Source organism: Clavelina lepadiformis, chromosome 9, assembly GCF_947623445.1.
Source record: "Clavelina lepadiformis chromosome 9, kaClaLepa1.1, whole genome shotgun sequence".
In the NCBI taxonomy this organism is placed as follows: Eukaryota; Metazoa; Chordata; class Ascidiacea; order Aplousobranchia; family Clavelinidae; genus Clavelina; species Clavelina lepadiformis.
In genome coordinates, this window is record NC_135248.1 from 1,721,961 (window position 1) to 1,745,932 (window position 23,972).

Here is a 23,972-nt window from a genome sequence, read left to right on the forward strand (position 1 = left end):
ATAACCGTACAGCAGGTCACAGTTGAAAAAAGTAGATTTAAATCATACAGATACCCGGCACCACGCAAATAATTCGGTTGAACTAAACGCTAATTACAATGACCAGAAGATTAAGATAGTGTTTTCAAAACGCAAAGTTGACGCGTACATTGAATTGAACTCGCATATTCACGTCATGTTTACTCGTTGACTAATTCGTGATTCGACAACACAAATTCCAATTTGTTTTCAAACCGACAAGCGTAAAAATACCTTAAATATTTTCTATAGCAAGGAAGACATTATTTGTAACTTAAGATTTCTCCTAACTACAACCACTATGCAATTGTTTTATTTCACAACAAAAACAATGCTCAAAACACAAACTGGCACATCCTACCAGCATTCGTTAAAGCCCGAGCACTTTACATTGTTATAGAAGTACTTAATGTTGGGAAGAATAATGACAAAATTAGGCGTATTTAACAGCATAGCGATGTTCAGATTTTAACAAATCGCTTGTTTCCTCCGGAAAGCGTGTTCTGTATCCTGACAGATACAGCGACGTTTCACAGGCCTAAATCCTTGAAGCAGTATTAACGATTCAGTGTAGGAGTTTAGAGAATGACAATTTGTAAAGGGGCGTTACGGTCAAAGTAAGTTTTCATGGATTTCAGAATTCAAGATTTTGTTTTGCAAAGAACATGGTTGTGAACGATTATAATTTAACAATGAGTGTGTTGGAACGATTTCGAAATTCTAAAACAACATCAGTTGCCATTGTTTCATCAATTTTATTGATCGATTATTTGTTGCTATTTGCAATCGGTGAGTAGAACATTTTTTACGTCATGGCTATTTGTTATATTTTAAAGACTTCGTTCCTGATACATTATACATGAACAAATCGAAATACATTATATGAAACGCGAATGAGACAACGCTTAATAACTTACCATAACGTGATTTGTGCTCATTACAATATGTTTTCTCTTTGTCAACAGTCCCAGTAATACCTGTTTTTCTTTGGAAACATCATCAAAAGTCACTGAATCTTTCAGTGGAAATCAATTGTAACAAATCTAAGATTGACCAAAGAATTTCTGCAATAACAATAACGCCATTTAATCATAATAACACAATAGAAGATAATGAATCGAAAAACCTAAGCAAGCAAAGCATGGAAAATGCTTATCTCAAAACACAAAGCGTCAAAATTGCCGCCATTATTGCTGCCAAACCTGCTGTGCAAGTAATTGCAAACCTGCTAGTAGGTCCATTGATTGACAGGATCGGATACAGTGTTCCAATGTTCTGTGGTGTGATAGTGATTTGTACAACGGCTACAAGTAAGTTAGTTGTCTGACGTTTTCAATGAATGCCTAAGCATTGTTGTAAAGTTATGTGAAAGGCAAGTAAGTTTCATGACAAGGCATGGATTGCTGGTGGGCCAATTCATTTCCGAACAAATAACCTCTGTGACCCGGGTTGATCTAAACTTATTGGAAAATATATCTTGATCCATTAGAGCCGACTAAATTGATTGAGTTAGGGTACCATGACGCTATTCTAACAAAGTTTTAGAAATGAGCTTGCAGTAAGTTATTGATTATAAGTTAATAGTTTTCGGGCTTAATGATTTATGCACAGCATTGAGTGAATTCACTCTTGGATGTGTACATGCTCCACGCGTAAAGTGATCTCCAAGTTAAACAATTCTGTGCAGCAAAAGTGATCAGCTACAAAACCTTACTTAAAGTGTAATTATAAACTTTTTTGCACAGCGTTTGGCTTGGGACAAAGCTATGCGGTTTTGCTGGTATCTGCTGCCATACAAGGGATCGGTTCTGCTTGCGCCATGGTAGGAGGGATGGCCATGTTAATGAGGAAGTATACTGAAGATGAGGAGAGAGGAAAAGTGATCGGGCTATCTCTGGGAGCAATAGGAATTGGAGTAATAGGTGGGGAACCTTGCTTACAATCTAATGTAAAACTGAAATCGTTTTTCTAACACAATGTCCATATACAATTCATTCTGTTGAAATTCATTCATTGAAATGAAGTTATTTTTTGGGTTGGATTTTATCAAGTTGTCTTGATTTAAAAATTTATTGTACCTTGTCTAGTACTCTAAATAAATTACAACGTGTAAACGGTATACATTACAAGCACAAAGTTTGAGGATGAATGGAACTTTGCATGAACCCAAGAAAAGAATTACAGTCTGAAGACAAATATTGTGATATTATACCATACCAAACAAAGCCGGAAATATTTTACACAAATTGTTCATTTAAAACCGTTGCAAAATAACAAAACTAAAATCCACCTCACGAATTAAAAAAGGTTGTTAACTTTGATTTGATCTCATACAAGAGTCTCCTATAGCTTGTTGGAATGAGTTTTATACAATTTCTTAAAATGGGTCTCTTGTAAAAAATGTGTTTATTGGTATTACAAAATGCACGCGAATAGAGTCGAATAAAATGATGTTTAAAATCGAGGATTTGTTTATGTCATATCTATTCTATGCGTCCATTTATTCCAACTACTGTAAATAACTGTAGTGATTGAAAATGTTTTCTTTTTTCAAAGCGGGCCCTCCTTATGGGAGTGTTATGAATGCTTTTGCCGGTAAAGCAACAACATTTCTTCTGCTCGGGGGTATCATTGCAGCTATCGGGATATTCCAAGTCTTCTACAGTCGTCTTAAAATCGAAAGAAAAAGTGAGGTAAGGCAAGTGTTGTGTGTAAACTCGTTCAGTTTGATGTAGAAGCTTTCACTGATCTTTGGGAAGAGGAAGCCATGCGGCAAAATAGTTTCCGTTATTCTGTCAACTGATATTAATACAACAACAACCTATACAGTATACATTGTGACCTTGTAGCGTTTAATGAATGATTTTTCTCGAGCCTCTTTCGACTACGTGTTTGCCGGTTAACCTGTACAGATACACGCACCAAATTAAGATTTTGTTTCATCTATATCGGCAAAAGTTTTTCACTGAACAATTTAAAATTTTTCTGAGACGTCAACAAAATGAAGTAGTAGGATAGGAAAATGACAGTTTTTAAGGAATCGTTAACATTTAAAACATCTTTTATTTTGGTTGGTGGTGTACCGTGCTGATTTAATTCTGAATATTTGACTAGAGCGAGAAAGTTACATCATTGTGGAAGTTATTGGCGGACCCGTACATTATCTTGGCTGCAACCTCACTGATGCTGGTCAACATCGCTTTCGGAATCTTTAACTCAGGTTTGCCAGCCTGGCTCATACAACGATTCAACTCACCCAAGTGGATGCTAGGTAAGTGTTTTTTTCATGCAAGGCGTTTGTGAATGTTTGCAGCTGACAATGTTCTTATGCCGGGCCCTATTGAAACTACAGAGTCATCGTCATGACTTCGGAGAGGCAAAGTCAAATTCTTCTTAAAAACAATAATGGTTTTACATTTGCCATTCTAGGCGATGTCAAACATTATATGAACCAAACTGCTGAAAGTTCCATTTAAAGTTATTTAACTCTAAATCATCATCAATCAAAACAAGTTGTTTAACCAACCTAACTCAACTAACACCGCCATTTTTACACTAAAACCTTTAACAAAAAACATTAGCTTAAGATTGCGTCATTGCTTGTGGCAGCGATATCGAAATACAATACCTGCACTTTGATAGTTAATGGAAGTATCCATTCATCAAATCTTGGCCATTATTCACTAATTGGTGTCATTATTAGACACCAAAGTCTAATATGCTTTTAGTCATGCACCAATGTTTATACGTTGTTGCTTAGACGTGGTCTGTACCTTTATTTATTATACACAAGTGCGTTGTTTTATTCAGGTCTTGCATTTATACCAGTTTGTATTGGCTACGCCGTTACAACAAACGTGCTTTCATTTATTCCAATGAGAAACATGCGCTGGTTGGTTGCATTGGTCGGGACCTACATGTCCGTTGCAGCCTGCTTAAGTTTGCCATTTTCAACCAGGTTCGCACGTCATAATATTAACTGCAGTGACGTCATGCAACGACACGTGCTTTATTGCATTCAATAGGTTGCCCCACCTAAGAGTTATTTGGTTTGAAATAATTAAACTCTGCATAAAAGTAACGTAACTAATGAAGAGTCTAGTACGATATCTTTGAAATTGTGGTAAAAGTTACTAATTGTCGAACTAGGCTAAGACCAACTTTTCAACAAAGTATTACACGTGTTAGTGATGGCAGATTTTCATGCGTTTAATCTAGAATAACTTTAATAACATTCATTACTGTTCCAAGCTTTGCTGCCACCATCGGACCAACATTAATACTCGGCATTGGATGTGGATTAATTGAAGTCAATATTTATCCAATTTTGGCAATTCTAGTTGACACACGACATAAGTCTGATTATGGTAGCGTTTACGCAATAGCCGATATCTCGATATGCTTGGGATTTATCATAGGTATGGCAGCCAAATTGTCTAACGTTATATATTATTCTTAAAACCATTGCAATTATTCTTTCATCATAATAATTATAAAAGTATCATTTCAACAGTCAACAGCTGTTAACGTTTCATTTACAGGTCCACTACTGACTGGTTCTCTACTTCAACTGATCAGCTTTTCCTGGGTTTTGTGGATGCTGACCATCGTGTTGTTTCTTTTCGCTCCTTTTCTTGTCTTTTTGAAGAAACCGATTCAAGGAAAACCAGACCAAGAGACAGAGGTGAAATGGTTGAAAATTTGTTTAAGTTTATCCCATGGCAAAGTGTGTAAATTATTTTATTTGTTTTGCAGAGTTTACTAGACGGGTCTGTGTCCGCAAAGAATGTGGAAGAATAGTTGCAATTGTTTTATCTACGGCTTCATAATTTCAGTTGAAACTAAATGTTTTGTCTAACTTGAGATTCCTGCGCCCACAGTTGTATTGTAGACTATTGCTGACTGTCATGCCATGTTGTTGAAGCCGACAGTTAGCCAATTAAGTTAGACGTGTTGCACAACACACATGTTAAACTTGTAAAATGTAGATTCAGTATATGCAACTTTCCTTTTCATAAGTAAATATTTCTTTTCGGGATATTTATTGACATTAAAGTGACATTGTTAGCATTTTTCTGTTTGTTCTTCATGCCCATTGAGATGGAACAGACAAAAGCAGCGTTTCCAACACTAATAAATCAAATTTAGCCCATATCACTTGCAAACAAATTCTGTTATGCATGAATGCAACGACGTCTTAATGACGTCAAAAGTAGGTGACTTGAAAGAGGTTGAGTGCTACTGTAATGTGCTTTCCTTACTCCGCTGCGCGCCCTCCATAGTTAAAAACATAACAAAACTTAAACTTTATAATCGTACAGCAGGTCACAGTTGAAAACGTGGATTTAAACCATACAGGTACCCGGCACCACGCAAATATTTCGGTTGAACTAAACGCTAATTACAATGACCAGAAGATTAAGTTAGTGTTTTCAAAACGCAAAGTTTACGCGTACATTGAATTGAACTCGCATATTCACGTCATGTTTACTCGTTGACTAATTCGTGATTCGACAACACAAATTCCAATTTGTTTTCAAACCAACAAGCGTAAAAATACCTTAAATATTTTCTATAGCAAGGAAGACATTATTTGTAACTTAAGATTTCTCCTAACTACAACCACTATTCAATTGTCCTATTTCACAACAAAAACATTGCTCAAAACACAAACTGGCACATCCTACCAGCATTCGTTAAAGCCCGAGCACTTTACATTGTTATAGAAGTACTTAATGTTGGGAAGAATAATGACAAAATTAGGCGTATTTAACAGCATAGCGATGTTCAGATTTTAACAAATCGCTTGTTTCCTCCGGAAAGCGTGTTCTGTATCCTGACAGATACAGCGACGTTTCACAGGCCTAAATCCTTGAAGCAGTATTAACGATTCAGTGTAGGAGTTTAGAGAATGACAATTTGTAAAGGGGCGTTACGGTCAAAGTAAGTTTTCATGGATTTCAGAATTCAAGATTTTGTTTTGCAAAGAACATGGTTGTGAACGATTATAATTTAACAATGAGTGTGTTGGAACGATTTCGAAATTCTAAAACAACATCAGTTGCCATTGTTTCATCAATTTTATTGATCGATTATTTGTTGCTATTTGCAATCGGTGAGTAGAACATTTGTTACGTCATGGCTATTTGTTATATTTTAAAGACTTCGTTCCTGATACATTATACATGAACAAATCGAAATACATTATATGAAACGCGAATGACACAACGCTTAATAACTTACCATAACGTGATTTGTGCTCATTACAATATGTTTTCTCTTTGTCAACAGTCCCAGTAATACCTGTTTTTCTTTGGAAACATCATCAAAAGTCACTGAATCTTTCAGTGGAAATCAGTTGCAATAAATCTAAGATTGACCAAAGCATTTCTGCAATAACAATAACGCCATTTAATCATAATAACACAATAGAAGATAATGAATCGAAAAACCTAAGCAAGCAAAGCATGGAAAATGCTTATCTCAAAACACAAAGCGTCAAAATTGCCGCCATTATTGCTGCCAAACCTGCTGTGCAAGTAATTGCAAACCTGCTAGTAGGTCCATTGATTGACAGGATCGGATACAGTGTTCCAATGTTCTGTGGTGTGATAGTGATTTGTACAACGGCTACAAGTAAGTTAGTTGTCTGACGTTTTCAATGAATGCCTAAGCATTGTTGTAAAGTTATGTGGAATGCTAGAGTAATTTTCATGACAAGGCATGGATTGCTGGTGGGCCCATTCATTTCCGAACAAATAACCTTTGTGACCCGGGTTGATCTAAACTTATTGGACAATATATCTGGATCCATTAGAGCCGAATGAATTGATTGAGTTGGGGTATCATGACGCTATTCTAACAAAGTTTTAGAAATGAGCTTACAGTAAGTTATTGATTCTAAGTTAATAGTTTTCGGGCTTAACGATTTATGCATAGCATTGAGTGAATTCACTCTTGGATTTGTACATGCTCCATGCGTGAAGTGATCTCCAAGTTAAACAATTATGTGCAGCAAAAGTGATCAGCTACAAAACCTTAATTAAAGTGTAATTATAAACTTTTTTGCACAGCGTTTGGCATGGGACAAAGCTATGCGGTTTTGCTGGTATCTGCTGCCATACAAGGAATCGGTTCTGCTTGCGCCATGGTAGGAGGGATGGCCATGTTAATGAGGAAGTATACTGAAGATGAGGAGAGAGGAAAAGTGATCGGGTTATCTCTGGGAGCAATAGGAATTGGAGTAATAGGTGGGGAACCTTGCTTACAATCTAATGTAAAATAGAAATTGTTTTTTCGAACACAATGTCCATATACAATTCATTCTATTGAAATTCATTCATTGAAATGAAGTTATTTTTTGGGTTGGATTTTATCAAGTTGTCTTGATTTAAAAATTTATTGTACCTTTTCTAGTACTTTAAATAGATTACAACGTGTAAACGGTATACATTACAAGCACAAAGTTTGAGGATGAATGGAACTTTGCATGAACCCAAGAAAAGAATTACAGTCTGAAGACAAATATTGTGATATTATACCATATCAAACAAAGCCGGAAATATTTTACACAAATTGTTCATTTAAAACCGTTGCAAAATAACAAAACTACAATCCACCTCACGAATTAAAAAAGTTTGTTAACTTTGATTTGATCTCATGCAAGAGTCTCTTATAGCTTGTTGGAATGAGTTTTATACAATTTCTTAAAATGGGTCTCTTGTAAAAAATGTGTTTATTGTTATTACAAAATGCACGCGAATAGAGTCGAATAAAATGATGTTAAAAATCGTGGATTTGTTTATGTCATATCTATTCTATGCGTCCATTTATTCCAACTACTGTAGTGATTGAAAATGTTTTCTTTTTTCAAAGCGGGCCCTCCTTATGGGAGTGTTATGAATGCTTTTGCCGGTAAAGCAACAACATTTCTTCTGCTCGGGGGTATAATTGCAGCTATCGGGATATTCCAAGTCTTCTACAATCGTCTTAAAATCGAAAGAAAAAGTGAGGTAAGGCAAGTGTTGTGTGTAAACTCGTTCAGTTTGATGTAGAAGCTTTCACTGATCTTTGGGAAGAGGAAGCCATGCGGCAAAATAGTTTCCGTTATTCTGTCCACTGATATTAATACAACAACAACAACCTATGCAGTATACATGGTGACCTTGTAGCGTTTAATGAATGATTTTTCTCGAGCCTCTTTCGATTACGTGTTTGCCGGTTAACCTGTACAGATACATGCATCAAATTAAGATTTTCTTTCATCTATATCGGCAAAAGTTTTTCACTGAACAATTTAAAACTTCTCTGAGGCGTCAACAAAATGAAGTAGTAGGATAGGAAAATGACAGTTTTTACGGAATCGTTAACATTTAAAACATCTTTTATTTTGGTTGGTGGTGTACCGTGCTGATTTAATTCTGAATATTTGACTAGAGCGAGAAAGTTACATCATTGAGGAAGTTATTGGCGGACCCGTACATTATTTTGGCTGCAACCTCACTGATGCTGGTCAACATCGGTTTCGGAATCTTTAACTCAGGTTTGCCAGCCTGGCTCATACAACGATTCAACTCACCAAAGTGGATGCTGGGTAAGTGTTTTTTTCATGCAAGGCGGTTGTGAATGCTTGCTGCTGCAGCTGACAATCTTCTTGTGCCAGCTCTATTGAAACTACAGAGTCATCGTCATGACTTCGGAGAGGCAAAGTCAAATTGTTCTTAAAAACAATAATGGTTTTACATTTGTCATTCTAGGCGATGTCAAACATTATATGAACCAAACTGCTGAAAGTTCCATTTAAAGTCATTTAACTCTAAATCATCATCAATCAAAACAAGTTGTTTAACCAACCTAACCCAACTAACACCGCCATTTTTACACTAAAACCTTTAACAAAAAACATTAGCTTAAGATTGCGTCATTGCTTGTGGCAGCGATATCGAAATACAATACCCGCACTTTGATAGTCAATGGAAGTATCCATTCATCAAATCTTGGCCATTATTTACTGATTGGTGTCATTATTAGACACCAAAGTCCAATATGCCTTCAGTCCTGCACCAATGTTTATACGTTGTTGCTTAGACGTGGTCTGTACCTTTATTTGTTATACACAAGTGTGTTGTTTTATTCAGGTCTTGCATTTATACCAGTTTGCATTGGCTACGCCGTTACAACAAACGTGCTTTCATTTATTCCAATGAGAAACATGCGCTGGCTGGTTGCATTGGTTGGGACCTACATGTCAGTTGCAGCCTGCTTAAGTTTGCCATTTTCAACCAGGTTCGCACGTCATATTATTAACTGCAGTGACGTCATCGAATGACACGTGCTTTATTGCATTCAATAGGTTGCCCCACCTAAGAGTTATTGGGTTTGAAATAATCAAACTCTGCATAAAAGTAACGTAACTAATGAAGAGTCTTGTACGATATCTTTGAAATTGTGGTTAACGTTAATAATCGTCGAACTAGGCTACGACCAACTTTTCAACAAAGTATTACACGTGTTAGTGATGGTAGATTTTCATGCGTTCAATCTAGAATAACTTTAATAACATTCATTACTGTTCCAAGCTTTGCTGCCACCATCGGACCAACATTAATACTCGGCATTGGATATGGATTAATTGAAGTTAATATTTATCCAATTTTGGCAATTCTAGTTGACACTCGACATAAGTCTGATTATGGTAGCGTCTATGCGATAGCCGATATCTCGATATGCTTGGGATTTATCATAGGTATGGCAGCGAAATTGTCTAACGTTTTATATTATTCTTAAAACCATTGCAATTATTCTTTCATCATAATAATTATAAAAGTATCATTTCAACAGTCAACAGCTGTTAACGTTTCATTTACAGGTCCACTACTGACTGGTTCTCTCCTTCAACTGATCAGCTTTTCCTGGGTTTTGTGGATGCTGACCATCGTGTTATTTCTTTTCGCTCCTTTTCTTGTCTTTTTGAAGAAACCGATTCAAGGAAAACCTGACCAAGAGACAGAGGTGAAATATTTGAAAATTTGTTAAAGTTTATCCCATGGCAAAGTGTGTAAATTAATTTATTTGTTTTGCAGAGTTTACTAAACGGGTCTGTGTCCGCAAAGAATGTGGAAGAATAGTTGCAATTGTTTTATCTACGGCTTCATAATTTCAGTTGAAACTAAATGTTTTGTCTAACTTGAGATTCTTGCGCCCACAGTTGTATTGTAGACTATTGCTGACTGTCGTGCCATGTTGTTGAAGCTGACAGTTGGCCAATTAAGTTAGACGTGTTGCACAACACACATGTTAAACTTGTAAAATGTAGATTCAGTATATGCAACTTTCCTTTTCATAAGTAAATATTTTCTTTCGGGATATTTATTGACATTAAAGTGACATTGTTAGCAGTTTTCTGTTTGTTTTTCATGCCCATTGAGATGGAACAGGCAAAAGCAGCGTTTCCAACACTAATAAATCAAATATAGCCCATATCACTTGCAAACAAATTCTGTTATGCATGAATACAACGACGTCTTAATGACGTCAAAAGTAGGTGACTTGAAAGAGGTTGAGTGCTACTGTAATGTGCTTTCCTTACTCCGCTGCGCGCCCTCCATAGTTACAAACATGAAAAGACTTAAACTTTATAACCGTACAGCAGGCCACAGTTGAAAAAAGTAGATTTAAACCATACAGATACCCGGCACCACGCAAATAATTCGGTTGAACTAAACGCTAATTACAATGACCAGAAGATTAAGATAATGTTTTAAAAAAGCAAAGTTGACGCGTACATTGAATTGAACTCGCATATTCACGTCATGTTTACTCGTTGACTAATTCGTGATTCGACAACACAAATTCCAATTTGTTTTCAAACCGACAAGCGTAAAAAATACCTTAAATATTTTCTATAGTAAGGAAGACATTAGTTGTAACTTACGAATTCTCCTAACTACAACCACTATTCAATTGTCCTATTTCACAACAAAAACATTGCTCAAAACACAAACTGGCACATCCTACCAGCATTCGTTAAAGCCCGAGCACTTTACATTGTTATGAAAGTACTTAATGTTGGGAAGAATAATGACAAAATTAGGCGTATTTAACAGCATAGCGATGTTCAGATTTTAACAAATCGCTTGTTTCCTCCGGAAAGCGTGTTCTGTATCCTGACAGATACAGCGACGTTTCACAGGCCTAAATCCTTGAAGCAGTATTAACGATTCAGTGTAGGAGTTTAGAGAATGACAATTTGTAAAGGGGCGTTACGGTCAAAGTAGGTTTTCAGGGATTTCAGAATTCAAGATTTTGTTTTGCAAAGAACATGGTAGTGAACGAGTATAATTTAACAATGAGTGTGTTGGAACGATTTCGAAATTCTAGAACAACATCGGTCGTCATTGTTTTTTCAATTTTATTAATCGATTGTTTGTTGCTATTTGCAATCGGTGAGTAGAACATTTGTTACGTCATGGCTATTTGTTTTATTTTAAAGACTTCGTTCCTTATACATTATACATGAACAAATCGAAATACATTATATGAAACGCGAATGACACAACTCTTAATAACTTACCATAACGTGATTTGTGCTCATTACAATATGTTTTCTCTTTGTCAACAGTTCCAGTAATACCTGTTTTTCTTTGGAAACATCATCAAAAGTCACTGAATCTTTCAGTGGAAATCAGTTGCAATAAATCTACCAATGATCCAAGCTTGTTTGCGTTTAATGTAACTCTGCCGCCTAACGATGATAGCGCGACAGAAAAAAGTGAATCGCAAAAACTTTGCAAGCAAAATATGGAAAATGCTTTTCTCAAAACACAAAGCATCAAAATTGCCGCCATTATTGCTGCCAAACCTGCCGTGCAAGTGACTACCAACCTTATAACAGGTCCATTGATTGACAGGATCGGATACAGTGTTCCAATGTTCTTTGGCGTGATAGTGATTTGTACAACGGCTATAAGTAAGTTAGTTGTTTGATACATTTATTGTACATATTATCATTCAATTTCATGCAAGGCATATACGAATTACATTCCAAGATGTGAAGTTTTTATTGGTCAAATCATTCCGCTCCACCCAACCTTTATAACCTATGTTAAATAGAATTATTAGCTTTGGGCTTATGGAGAAGACAAACGCTGTACCGAGCTTCTCGCAATGCTTACGGTGTCTACAAATGTTCTTGATGATGGTACAGCAAAAGGCTGTTAAACTAATAAATCCAGACATCTAGTCCGGATGACCGAAAAAAAAACATTTAATCAGACGACAAATCGGAACATAAATACTGTATATTTTATCTTATCCAGATAAAGATTTTACGATAAACCTAACTCCAATAAAGTTATAAATGTTTTCGCATAGCCTTTGGCCTGGGGCAGAGCTATACAGTGTTGCTGGTATCTATCGCCATACAAGGGATCGGCGCCGCTTGTGCAATGGCAGGAGGAATGACGATGTTGGTGAGGAAATATGCTGAAGATGAGGAGAGAGGAAAAGTGATCGGGATAGCTTTGGGAGCGATTGGAATTGGAATAATAGGTGAGAACTGCTGGTGAAGATAGAGCATAGACACAAAACTAAACTGCTGTAGGCAGAATTGACCAATCAACGCCATTCAAGTGATTGTTACGAAATTATGTTCTCGTTCGGGCTTTCTAAGTTTTTCTTGACTGAAAGTAGGTTTTAAGCATTCTTATGATTGGGAATTTTTTTAAGCGGGCCCGCCTTATGGGAGTGTTATGAATGCTTTTGCCGGTAAACCAACAACATTTCTTCTGCTTGCGGGTATCATTGCAGTTGTTGAAGTATTCCAAGTCTTCTACAGTCGTCTTAAAATCGAAAGAAATAGTCACGTATGGCAAGTCTTTAGGCTTAGTTTTGTTTGATATGGACGCTCTCCTTCAAGCAAAGGAAGCTCTGTGCTATAAAGTGGTTTCCGTTTTTCTGTCAACTTACATTAATAAAACAACAATTTATAATGATTGATTTGGCTTGGGTCTCTTTTGACTAGTTGTTTGTAATTCAAAGAAGAATTTTTTCCATCGCGATTTGGCAAGCTTCTTTTCGTACAAACATTTCAAAATATCTTTATGATAGGCATACGTCATTTGAATAATGTGACACGATACGAAAAATCACTTTCTACTTTTTAATTTTTATTCTCCATGATACTAAAATCGTCTTTTCGATGCTGGTATACGGTACCTAATGTTTGAACATTTTACAAAGGACGAGGAGGCAACCTCGATATGGACGTTATTGGTGGACCCGTACATTATCTTGGCGGCATCCCCGCTAATGTTGGTTAGCATCAGTTTTGGAATCTTCAACACAGGTTTGCCAGCCTGGCTCATACAACGATTCAACTCACCAAAGTGGATGCTTGGTAAGTGTCTTACACACAGGACGTCTGTACTTGTATGAAGCCTAATGATTATAGCTTTAAAATTATTGCAAATCGAGAATTTCGTTATATGACGTGACATCAAGTTTTGCATCTGACGTTTTACTGCAAGTAGGTTCGCAATTATACATCTGTATTGTTCTGTAGATGAAATTAGTGCCTGATATTGTGTAGACCAGAACACACTAAAGTATACGTATAGGCTTACAAGATTATGACATATTTCTTTCGTTATATGATAACTCAAGTTAATAGACAGCACCGGGCCACTACATGTTATTGATAGGCATCTAAGACCACTACCTCTGTGTTATGTTTAGAGGTCGTTGAGTAAACATAACTCATCTTCATGTGCTTTTCAGGTCTCGTATTTGTACCAACCTGCATAGGCTACATTGTTACAACAAACGTCTTTTCATTTATTCCGATAAGAAACATGCGCTGGCTGGTTGCATTGGTCGGGGCCTATATTTCCGTTGCAGCCTGCTTAAGTTTGCCATTTTCAACCAGGTTCGCACGTCATATTATTAACTGCTTTTTTGTTACTGACGTTGTGCTATGAACCGCTGCCACCACATGCACTTTAAGTTGGCAGTTGCACTATAATAGCTTTAATGCCGATTACAATCTTGATATATTATTATAATAAATAATTATTTACTTATTATTCTTTGAAGCTTTGCTGCCACAATTGGACCGACATTAACACTCGGCATTGGATGTGGGTTAATTGAAGTCAATATTTATCCAATTATGGCAATTCTAGTTGACACTCGACATAAGTCTGCTTATGGCAGCGTCTATGCGATAGCCGATATCTCAATATGCTTGGGATATATCATAGGTATGGCCATCACTTCATATGATAAGAAGTCCAAAACCAGTTTACCTTAAATCGAAACATATTTGTCTCTAAAAGTGGCGTACTCTGGATTGCGTTGATGGAGGGTGGCTTTGAAAAAGCTGGTTCTAAAACTTCTGCGCTTAACTTTCGCTTATTCTGGAAACACTTAAGGTTGTGTCCGAAAAATTTAATTTTTTTTTGGATTCGAAAAAGGAAACTTTCCGCTTATAGCTAATTGTCCGCTAAGGCAGGTGTGCACTTATTTAATTATTCTCAAGTGTATTTTTATGCTAACACTTGTAACTTTAGATTTATCCAACCGCCATCAAAAATGCAGTAAGCTGGATAAATTTTCATCGATACTTATAGGAATTTCGCCAATTCTTAGGCTTATGGCTAATTAGATTAAACCAGTCAACACAAAACATATTTCAATCAAGTAGGTTGCTGATGTTCTTTACAGGTCCACTACTGACCGGTGCCCTCCTTCAAGTGATCAGCTTTTCCTGGGTTTTGTGGATACTAACCATCGTGTTTTTTCTTTTTGCTCCATGTCTTGTCTTCTTGAAGAAACCGATTGAACGAAGATCAAACGAAGAAACAGAGGTAAAATGTTTGGGGATTTATAACGAATCATCCGATTTGAAAGTCTTTAAAATTTATTTTATTTGCAGAGTTTACTGAACAGTTCTGTGTCCGCAAAGAATGAAAAGGATTGATGATTTTTCTTACACCAGCGGTTTCTCATACGTCTTAAAAACAAAATGCTTTGTGTACTTTAACTTTGATTTTCTAAGCCACGTTTGTGCTTACGTCATGTCCTGCTTGGAGTAATGAAATGTTGTCAGAGCTATTTAACTTACTGTAGTTATCTAAATGAGTAATTAGCTCACAATTACCTTCTCGATAACGGTCGTTAGCATTTCATACCACTCTGGACACAAGGAACATTTATCAAGAGTGTTTGCAAGCTCAATAAAGTTAATTAGGCTAGTTAATTAATTAATTAATTAGTTAGTTAATATTTTAAACGAAGGTAAAAAGGACACACTGCCGTTACTTATATTGAAAAACTATATATGTCCGCATTAAACATAAATAACTAGTTAATAAATAAATAATAACTTAATAACAATACTAATGATAACTTTCTTCGTCATTATCATGACTAATGATCTATGAAAGCCAACAGGCTTGTCAAAATTCAGATCCGAAAATTTTTATTAAATAACTTAAGTGCAAAACAGGACTGGGTCGAATTCAAGTTGTTTGAAGCAAAAATCTTTTATAAAATCTAAAACAAGATAAAGCCTTAATATGTTCAGAAATATAGAAAAAAATAATTATATAAAAACTTTAGTAAATAGAAAGAAAATATTTTTCTTCACTTAAATCACATTCAAAATACTTACTAGTTATTACATCGCAGGTTCCTGTATATTAAACAAACTTTTATACAAACGTGCTTCAAAAACCGCTACGTCACTCTTGATCACACAACAACAAAAAAACGAAGCATATTTATGGTTTGATGTCGCGACCTGCACAGTTCGGAAACTCTCGATTAGAAAACACGAAGGTAACCAAGGCTATCAATTACACGCTGTAGCCATGCCATAGTTATTCACTTTATTAATGATCACGACATTATAGGCTACTATAACAGGACCTGATGTCATTTGTACTTCCGAACTCAACATGGCATTTTTTGACTAAAAGCTCGTCCTTGTAAAAGCTTTCCTAAACAAACGTAGCAACTAAAAGGGCTTAAACAAGCCTGGTAATTTCAGTCACGTTAAGTCAGTTAATGAAAAGTATTTAGTCTGAGCGTTTGTAGTAACGTACGCCATTAGAATGAAAATAAAAATAAAAAAGAAAGCCCAAGATTATTGAAAAACTTATTTATAAACAAATCATTATGAAGAAAATTTTAAACAAGTCGCAGTTTGTCAATTATTTCCCAGCAAGTAAATAGCATTGGCGAGAATAATTGCTGAAATATACAGATTACAGACGGACTAAAAACACTTAGGATAAAGTTGAAGAAATAGAATGGATTGCTTGGAACAACTGAGAAGTTGCAAATTAATTGCCACAGTCATCGTCGCTTCAATGATTCTTATTGATTTTACTCTTCTGACAGCGATCGGTAAGTTTTAATGTCATGTAAGGAGAACACCGTAACCTTAAACTTTATCGCTGTTAATGCAACGCACAGTACATAGACATATAATCACTCAACCAACAACAGCGATTTTTGCCGCAAAGTTACTAATCTACTGCACTGTATATTGTTCACGCAATAAGCCTGGGTCACATTGGACAGAAGGTGATGAACAAAAATGTCGGTGGGCTTGCTTGCACTTTATACAAAAGATCCTTAATAGCATTTAAAATGAAACCTACACAGCACACGAACACTATGCAAAGTATTTCATTGCTAAAAACACATTTTTATAAAGATAAGTAGTTGGCAATTTTAGTTGGTCATGAGATAAAGTCTTAGTACAGACAGAGTGAATTTTAGCCACAACCTGTAGAAAAAACAAATAAAGAAATTACGTAACAAAACTTTGCCATAGACGGTGAAATCTTTTCATGGTCAAGAATACATCAGCAAATAAAAGTAACTGAATAATATTTTATACCACATACCTTGACATCTTTTAACGTAACTACGAGCGTTATAAACGCGTTGAAGCAGGGTATGAAGGCGGCGCAAGGTACAATTTCCAGGTATTGACAATCCTCTTTTGGAAATATCGTAATGATCAGTAGCGTGGAACTGGAATGTGTATTTTTCTCTTTTACGTTTTGTTTTTTAATGATTGCGTCAAAGTTTTGTCAGATTAAATTATAATTAATAACACGAAAACAAAGTGCACAGGTTACTCTTCAAGCTATAAAAATGATTGCCTTCATGTTCCATCGTTTTGTCACAGTTCCCGTTATTCCAACCTACTTGTGGGAAATTCATTTGAGATCTAACCCAGACTTGTACAAGTCGAACAACAACTTGTCAATCTCAGCTATGAACTTGACTTCAACTTCGCAAGCAAGCAATTCACAGAATCTTAAAGAAGCGGAAAAGGCTTATCTCGCCACACAAAGCGTTAAAATTGCCGCCATTATTGCTGCCAAACCAGCCGTTCAAGTGATCGCCAACTTTTTCGTAGGCCCGTTAGTCGACAGGATCGGATACAGGGTTCCTATGACTGCTGCTGCCTTGATCATTTGTACGACTGCAGTAGGTGAGTGATATGGCTTTATCTTGTATCAAATCAGCGTATTTTCTGGCAATGGATGAACCAGCAAAACAAGTTATCGAAAGTCGTGCAGTATTGAATATTTTTATTACTGTACTGTATCAGGTTGAATCGCGATGTTTGGTCTAAACAACTTTTTAACCTTTCCACTGGTCATTATCTTGAATTGAACTTTTGAACTAGGGAATATCTTTCAGCTGAGATATACTCTAATAATATCGTTGTTAGCTTCAACGGACGGCAAAAAGAACTGATTGATAGGCAAGTGCCACAACTTGTTAACTGTAAAGTCGTTTAATTCAAAATATATGTTTTAGTGTTTGGATTGGGGCAAACGTATCCGGTTTTGTTTGTATCAGCGGCAATTCAAGGCATAGGTTCTGCATGTAATATAACTGGGGGAATGTCTTTACTGGCAAGAACGTATACCGCCAAAAACGAAAGAGGAAAAATGATTGGACTGTGTTTGGGGATGATAGGAATCGGCACAGCAGGTGAGATGTTTTAGAATACGCTATAGATATCTTATACAATGCTGTAGAACCCTATGATGGCAGTTCTGTATGTGCAACGCGTAGATAATGACATCACAATTTTACAATGTTCTGTAGAATGGAGTAACTTCATATAATTATACTCTTATTTTGTTCGAAGCTGGACCTCCTTATGGAAGCGTAATGAACGCTTTTGCTGGTAAAGCGGCAACTTTCCTCACCCTTGCCGGGATAATAGCATTGCTGGGAATCTTTCAGCTTTTGTACACTGGTTTAAAGATTGAACAAAATAATGAGGTTATTCTAATGTTTCATTTTTGTAGTTGTTCAACAGTGTGACTGCATCGTAATCATCGTAATGACTTAAAATAATGTTTAACAGGGTAAAAGGCCAACAGCTATATGGGACTTGCTCAAGGATGTTTACATTCTGATAGCTTTAGGAGCTCTGGTGATAGTGGGCTTGTTATTTGGAGGCATAAACGGCACATTCACAAGCTGGCTGATCGGTCGCTTTAACCCCTTTAAGTGGCAATTGGGTATGACCATATATGGCTTTGGGACTTTAGCAGCTGACCAGTTTTATCATCATGTACTTGTTTCTAGGTTTGGCTTATTTACCGTTCAGTGCTGCGTATGGACTGACTGCAAATCTTATCAATTTTGTTCCACTTATGAGTTGGCGTGGGTTGGTCCCAATACTTGGTTTTGTGGTCAGTTGTGTGGGTCTTATTTCGCTACCATTTTCCTCCAGGTTTGAAAGAGCTTTTTACATAGAAAACGTTCATTGTTAAGAATACAATATATTTTTATCGTATAGTGATCGAGGTGACTATTTCACAATACGTATATTGGTCACGCAGCCTGTTGTTAAAGATAGGAGGTTAGGTTCGGAGAATGGTAATGCAAAAAGTCTGCTTAAGCTATTTAGGGTTTATTGGAATTATATTTAAGTTAGAAGGTAGATTTAGGTTACTATGTTATAGCAGTGTGTTAGGTTAAAATTTAAATAAAAAATAATTTCAAACGAAAGGTTGTACGATTGAACGATATGTACAAATGCCAACAGTTTTCTTCACTTGTCGCATATACTTGTTGTTGATGCCGTAGTAATTTATTTGATCCTATTTGCGTAACCACATTGCAAAGAATGTTGGTCATGCGTTAAAATACTTCATGGTCCAGCCGGCTCAGTTGTTATACTGTACGCGTACGGAAAGCTGCGTTGAAGATTATGTTAGTGTAATCTGCACCTTTCTACCAGCATGTGCTTTGAATTGTCGCTGCTTTTGATTTTTGCTAGAAAAAGTGCTGATTTCATAGATTTATGCACGTTTAGGATATTCGAATAGTTGTGTAGACAAATATGTTGTTATCTGTTTCTATCATGAGTTACTTGCAAGCAACAACAACTTCCACTCAGTGTCTATTATCAGTTCATTATCACTTCAATTTTTATTCTGCAGCTTTTTTGCTACATTTGGTTCGACTTTGGTGCTGGGGTTCGGAACTGGGCTGACTGATGGGATTATCTTCCCAGATATGGCCACATTGGTTGACATCAAGCATACTTCGGGCTACGGAAGCATCTACGCATTAGCGGACATCGCAATCAATGTCGGTCTTATTGCAGGTAACGTAACAAATGGCAACTCTTTGTTGAACAACGATGTAAAATAATATTAATGATGGCTTTCGCACAGGTCCTTTTCTTGCCAGCGGGATCGTCAGGGTTTTAAGTTTTCCGTGGGCGATGTGGATTTTAGCAATCATTTGTTTCGTGTACACTCCGTGTTTAATTGCGCCTTGGTACATGATGAAGCAACATCAACAACCAGCTGAAGAAACAGAAGTGAGTAAAATAGTTTCTAAATTCATGAAAACTTTGTGGACACACAGTTTTAGATATTTCTACGCCATCATGTAAATGATGAAATGGGATGAATGAGATTCTTGTTTACTAAACTTTCCCTCTCAATACCTGGAAACCCGTTTTCATAAACATACGTCCGAAATAATAAGCCCAACCTTTGCTGCTAGATCAGTATTCTATAAGTGAAAAAGGCGTTTGGTGACCTTGACATTGTCACATGCTTGATCCTTAAAATCTGATTTTCAGCTTCTACTCAACGGTTCTAGGAGACCGAGCAATCAACCAACGAGCAACAACAACTAAAGCAAGGGTTTAGTTTTTGTGCTCAAAACCTCCAAAAAAGTCGCATTCCCAACCACTAGTTCTTGGCTTCAGTGATATAGGTGCAACTTTGTCAATGACTTTGTGCAATTGTTGAAAAGAAGTTTTTGCGGTTTCTTCAAACCTCAATAAAAAAGTTTTAGTGACATGACTTACGCCGGGTCGACCCCGTGACTTTTTTCGACAACGCGACACAAAATTTGAACGAAGCTGGACGATCTGTCTTATCAAGATATTTTCATTTACAGTGTAGAGTGTAGACTGCAGAGATACGGCTCAAAGACAAGAACTGGCTATAAAATCAATAAGCAAAATCAATAAACAGGAAGAACAACAAAGAATTTTTATATCTACAAATATTTTTTACAGTAAAAAATTTAAAAGCTTATATTTTATCGAACAATATACGTCTCCAAGTCAGTCATGTCTGGAAAATGTACATTGCTGAGCTCATATCAATAGAAATCTAACAGTTCCTCAAGGTAAAATATAGCAGACTTTGCTTAGAAAATATTAACTATATATGACTATATCTATGAAAATAAATTGCTGTAAAACATGATTCTGAGAAACTGAGACAAAGAAAAGATGTCTTTTGTGTAGACTGGTTTAAGAATGCTCAATGTTTAAAAGCTCACAAAAATAGTCATGATGATGTTTACGGAAACGTGATTCATTTTGAAACTTTTTCATATCGATTTCACCAAAGCAGGTTCCACATAAACTGTTATGCAGAACTACCGGTAAGATTTGTGATAAAAAAATCATTACTTTTTCAGTCCACAAATAAGCTTACTTTTCTTATGACTTCTTCATATTTTTATGCCTTTGCTGTCATACAGGATCACCGTTTTCCCTAGAAAATGTTTTGATAAAGCCACATATTAATAACCTATGTTGCCTGATCTTCACCAATTTGATGTCATGTCAGGCAATCTTCGCTGGCTGCCGGAAAAATGCCTGCGAAGATTGCCCGAGCTATTTTAAGTTGTTTTGCCCCCTGTTTTGTTTAAGCAACCTGTCATTAAGCGTTTTTTTCTACAGTGATACCAAATGGTCGACTGCTCTTAGTTTTTGCCAAGCCGTTCCACCACGTCAAGGTGGCAGTCGTCGGAACGGTTCTTTGAACGGGAATCCCCCACTTAGCTACTGATCAAGCTAAGCAGGAGCAAGACCGTATCTAATTAACTTTTATGCTTAAAAATGATTAAGTAATAATGACGTGTTACTAGCATATATTTATTTTAAGCCTAATATGCGACCGCCTTCTCTTAAAGCCAGGGGAAGTCACCCAAACCAGGACGAGGCAAGGCGGCAAGGCGGACCAGCATGCAGAGGACCAAGAAGAAAGATTTTAAAACAATCTCTAGGACAAGAGACAAGACAACAAATATCCATGACCCTACCTCATCTATGAAATGTTAAAGGGGCCTAGCCGTTATCGCGTGGTGTGGTGTGTTGTGTGCATTTTATACCAGGCAATAAGAGAAGGCGGATGGTCGCGTTAGATGTTGTGGCCTATTGTAATTGTTTCAATATTATTTGACTGAAAATGCAGCCAAGAAATATACAGCTACCCTAGATTCATTTACTCTGTAATACTTGACCTGAAAACCTGAAAAAAAAAGTTCACCAGTTATTCAAACCGGTCACATTAAAATTGTGTTTGTTTTAGGTTGTGTTGCGCGCGAAGGCACCCACCCAACCGCTGCATTAGGTTGGAGTGCCAGAATAAAGGAAATGCCTTATATTAACACAAGTATAAAAATAGAAGCATAATTGTACTGGAGTCGATGGGCATAATGGGAAAATGCTAGGTGGAGAATTCTGTGCAGTTCCGATAGCTTGAAACCTAATTGTTTGCTCGCAAGGTTGAAATAAAATAGTGCTGGATAACCTAAGCGAGCTACATCCTAGGAGCACTATTTTATCTGAGGATCCAACAATAAACTCCATAAGCGTCGAATTGTTTGTGTCAGTGGCCTAATGCCCCGTCGGATCTACTTGTTTGCATGAGTGCCGCCATTTAGGGGAGGCGCAAAATGTCGGAGGTTCCTACCCTAATCTACACGGCACTTTGTTCCTCCTAGGATAAGGTTATGAGGGTGCAGGCTAGTTTAGGGACGCGAGGGCAAAATTCTGACAAAACAATTGGGCCGGGGATACTGGGTCGCTTTGGGCTTGGCGAACCCAGTGCTGCATCGGGTCCTGCACCCTCCCGACGATAAAGTAAAGTACACACAATAATATAAGAACAAGAAAGAAAAAAGAACCCCTTTATCCAAACTATGATCATCCCAAACCCACATGTCAAGAAAAAATGCAACACACAATACAATAAAAGAACAAACAATCCCACCCATATCAAGAAATAGAGAAAGTTATTATGCCTTCGACTCCAGTACATTCGTTATCTTATGTTTAAATATAAAAACGTTTAAGATATCTATGTATGTATCGACTTAATTGCTAATGTTTTGAGTTAACTGAAAAGCCAGCTGTCGCGTGGCCCATAAAAGCTTATTTTTAGTGAAGTCGATTTTAGTCTAAATGCAGTAATAGTACTTTAAATAGTAAACGTTTCCGCAATCGGGAAACATGGTGCATACGTTGTATTACAAGAGTTATTTTCATACTAAAAATATCTAAACTCGTTCCTACTCTGTAGCGTAAAGATTAAAAACCTAAGTCCATGCCATTATTATCGTAAGATTACATTCGTTCACATTAATCACGCAAAATTAATATTATGTTATAAGCAGAACGGCATTAATTCATTTAAACAATAGGCAACATTTCAGGCTTAAGCAAGCAAAATATTTATAACTCACCTCGGATCTTCCAAAGTCACCTCAGGTATATCTGGTATATACCCGGGGTACCTGAAACAAAATTACCACCGCATTTGCATTGCGCCCTCTGCCGACGATAACAGTTGAGAAATAAAGAAAAGGAAGGAAGAAATGCAACACACATAAATTCAAAACGTCACAAATGTATGTCCTTAACTGCCATGGAATCTTTATTAAACTCTTTATGGAAGCCGTATTAGTCCGACAGCATAATTTCCCTTTGGTATAAACTAATTCGTCTACGTAGGCCTACATGCCAACATGGTGGCATATTGCTGCACTACATAATTTAACATTTTTACACCAGGGGCGCAATGTGCGATGGTAATACCGCCAAAACCGAAAACCTGTCACACACTGACGCGCCGGAGTCTTCGGAAGCTTTCTTCTTTGTGACGCCTCGTCTCTCTCTCGTCGGTTGCCAGCACGCACCAAACGTTCTAAATTTTTGCCACTAACTATTAGGCTACCTTGCTTTTCTCAGGTTGGAGGTTGGATTTCTTGAAAACCAAGAACGTGTTTAGTCTATCTACTTATATGTACACTTATACTACATCGCTATAATCAAAAATTGAAAGCGAAAACCAGGGCAGCGTTATTTGAAGAACGCCAGAAAAGTAAGCACTAAAATGAAACCTACTTGTCACGCGTTCGAATTGGTTAAGGCCGCAATTCAAATTTTCCGACTAGACGCGATTGAAGTTTTAGAGTTGATCAAATTTTGACTTTCGACTTTGGAATAATGAGTCTGTAAAACAAAGTTGTCAAACTTCAAACCAAAAAACCGCAAACACATAACTTTACGCATACACTTAAACATAGTTGAGGCTTGCCGTTGTTAGCCTATATACCTTCCATTATGTAACTAACCGTATGTTTTGAAGTTTCAG

The 23,972-nt window shown here is 36.7% G+C and overlaps 4 protein-coding genes across 5 annotated transcripts; all 4 read left to right on the plus strand.

Moving 5' to 3' along the window:
* The first annotated feature begins 583 nt into the window (after positions 1–583).
* Positions 584–5,082, plus strand: LOC143470735 (synaptic vesicular amine transporter-like). Of its 2 annotated transcripts, XM_076969006.1 has the most exons (9): positions 584–807; positions 984–1,328; positions 1,764–1,940; positions 2,575–2,711; positions 3,133–3,289; positions 3,829–3,976; positions 4,270–4,436; positions 4,560–4,702; positions 4,774–5,082. In XM_076969006.1, exons 1-9 carry the CDS (start codon positions 684–686, stop codon positions 4,816–4,818), a joined length of 1,443 nt encoding a protein of 480 aa, XP_076825121.1. In that variant the 5' UTR covers positions 584–683; the 3' UTR covers positions 4,819–5,082. The 2 variants fall into 2 exon arrangements, with proteins under 2 accessions (XP_076825121.1, XP_076825122.1); XM_076969007.1 differs by lacking the exon at positions 984–1,328.
* Positions 5,083–5,908: 826 nt separating this feature from the next.
* Positions 5,909–10,415, plus strand: LOC143470734 (synaptic vesicular amine transporter-like). Its single transcript, XM_076969005.1, has 9 exons — positions 5,909–6,133; positions 6,310–6,654; positions 7,092–7,268; positions 7,894–8,030; positions 8,455–8,611; positions 9,156–9,303; positions 9,597–9,763; positions 9,887–10,029; positions 10,101–10,415. Exons 1-9 carry the CDS (start codon positions 6,010–6,012, stop codon positions 10,143–10,145), a joined length of 1,443 nt encoding a protein of 480 aa, XP_076825120.1. The 5' UTR covers positions 5,909–6,009; the 3' UTR covers positions 10,146–10,415.
* An 829-nt stretch (positions 10,416–11,244) lies between these two features.
* LOC143470732 (synaptic vesicular amine transporter-like) lies at positions 11,245–15,215 on the plus strand. Its single transcript, XM_076969003.1, has 9 exons — positions 11,245–11,462; positions 11,639–11,986; positions 12,391–12,567; positions 12,745–12,881; positions 13,258–13,414; positions 13,795–13,942; positions 14,110–14,276; positions 14,740–14,882; positions 14,951–15,215. The coding sequence occupies exons 1-9, from the start codon at positions 11,339–11,341 to the stop codon at positions 14,993–14,995; spliced, it is 1,446 nt and encodes a 481-aa protein (XP_076825118.1). The 5' UTR covers positions 11,245–11,338; the 3' UTR covers positions 14,996–15,215.
* A 1,039-nt stretch (positions 15,216–16,254) lies between these two features.
* On the plus strand, positions 16,255–20,443 carry LOC143470845 (synaptic vesicular amine transporter-like). Its single transcript, XM_076969128.1, has 9 exons — positions 16,255–16,425; positions 17,219–17,527; positions 17,860–18,036; positions 18,197–18,333; positions 18,419–18,575; positions 18,643–18,790; positions 19,503–19,669; positions 19,740–19,888; positions 20,156–20,443. The coding sequence occupies exons 1-9, from the start codon at positions 16,329–16,331 to the stop codon at positions 20,210–20,212; spliced, it is 1,398 nt and encodes a 465-aa protein (XP_076825243.1). The 5' UTR covers positions 16,255–16,328; the 3' UTR covers positions 20,213–20,443.
* The last annotated feature ends 3,529 nt before the right edge of the window (positions 20,444–23,972 follow it).

What these genes read in the sequence shown, in the direction of transcription:
- LOC143470735 (XM_076969006.1), top strand. Translation starts at nt 684, where the DNA reads ATGGTTGTGAACGATTATAATTTAACAATGAGTGTGTTGGAACGATTT. An exon ending in GATTTGTACAACGGCTACAA is followed by an intron (nt 1,329 to 1,763) that starts GTAAGTTAGTTG and finishes TTTTTTGCACAG; the next exon opens with CGTTTGGCTTGGGACAAAGC. An exon ending in ATGCTTGGGATTTATCATAG is followed by an intron (nt 4,437 to 4,559) that starts GTATGGCAGCCA and finishes TTTCATTTACAG; the next exon opens with GTCCACTACTGACTGGTTCT.
- LOC143470734 (XM_076969005.1), top strand. Translation starts at nt 6,010, where the DNA reads ATGGTTGTGAACGATTATAATTTAACAATGAGTGTGTTGGAACGATTT. An exon ending in AATAGGAATTGGAGTAATAG is followed by an intron (nt 7,269 to 7,893) that starts GTGGGGAACCTT and finishes CTTTTTTCAAAG; the next exon opens with CGGGCCCTCCTTATGGGAGT. An exon ending in AACCTGACCAAGAGACAGAG is followed by an intron (nt 10,030 to 10,100) that starts GTGAAATATTTG and finishes TTTGTTTTGCAG; the next exon opens with AGTTTACTAAACGGGTCTGT.
- LOC143470732 (XM_076969003.1), top strand. Translation starts at nt 11,339, where the DNA reads ATGGTAGTGAACGAGTATAATTTAACAATGAGTGTGTTGGAACGATTT. An exon ending in AAATCGAAAGAAATAGTCAC is followed by an intron (nt 12,882 to 13,257) that starts GTATGGCAAGTC and finishes CATTTTACAAAG; the next exon opens with GACGAGGAGGCAACCTCGAT. An exon ending in GATCAAACGAAGAAACAGAG is followed by an intron (nt 14,883 to 14,950) that starts GTAAAATGTTTG and finishes TTTTATTTGCAG; the next exon opens with AGTTTACTGAACAGTTCTGT.
- LOC143470845 (XM_076969128.1), top strand. Translation starts at nt 16,329, where the DNA reads ATGGATTGCTTGGAACAACTGAGAAGTTGCAAATTAATTGCCACAGTC. An exon ending in TACTCTTCTGACAGCGATCG is followed by an intron (nt 16,426 to 17,218) that starts GTAAGTTTTAAT and finishes GTTTTGTCACAG; the next exon opens with TTCCCGTTATTCCAACCTAC. An exon ending in CATTTGTACGACTGCAGTAG is followed by an intron (nt 17,528 to 17,859) that starts GTGAGTGATATG and finishes TATATGTTTTAG; the next exon opens with TGTTTGGATTGGGGCAAACG.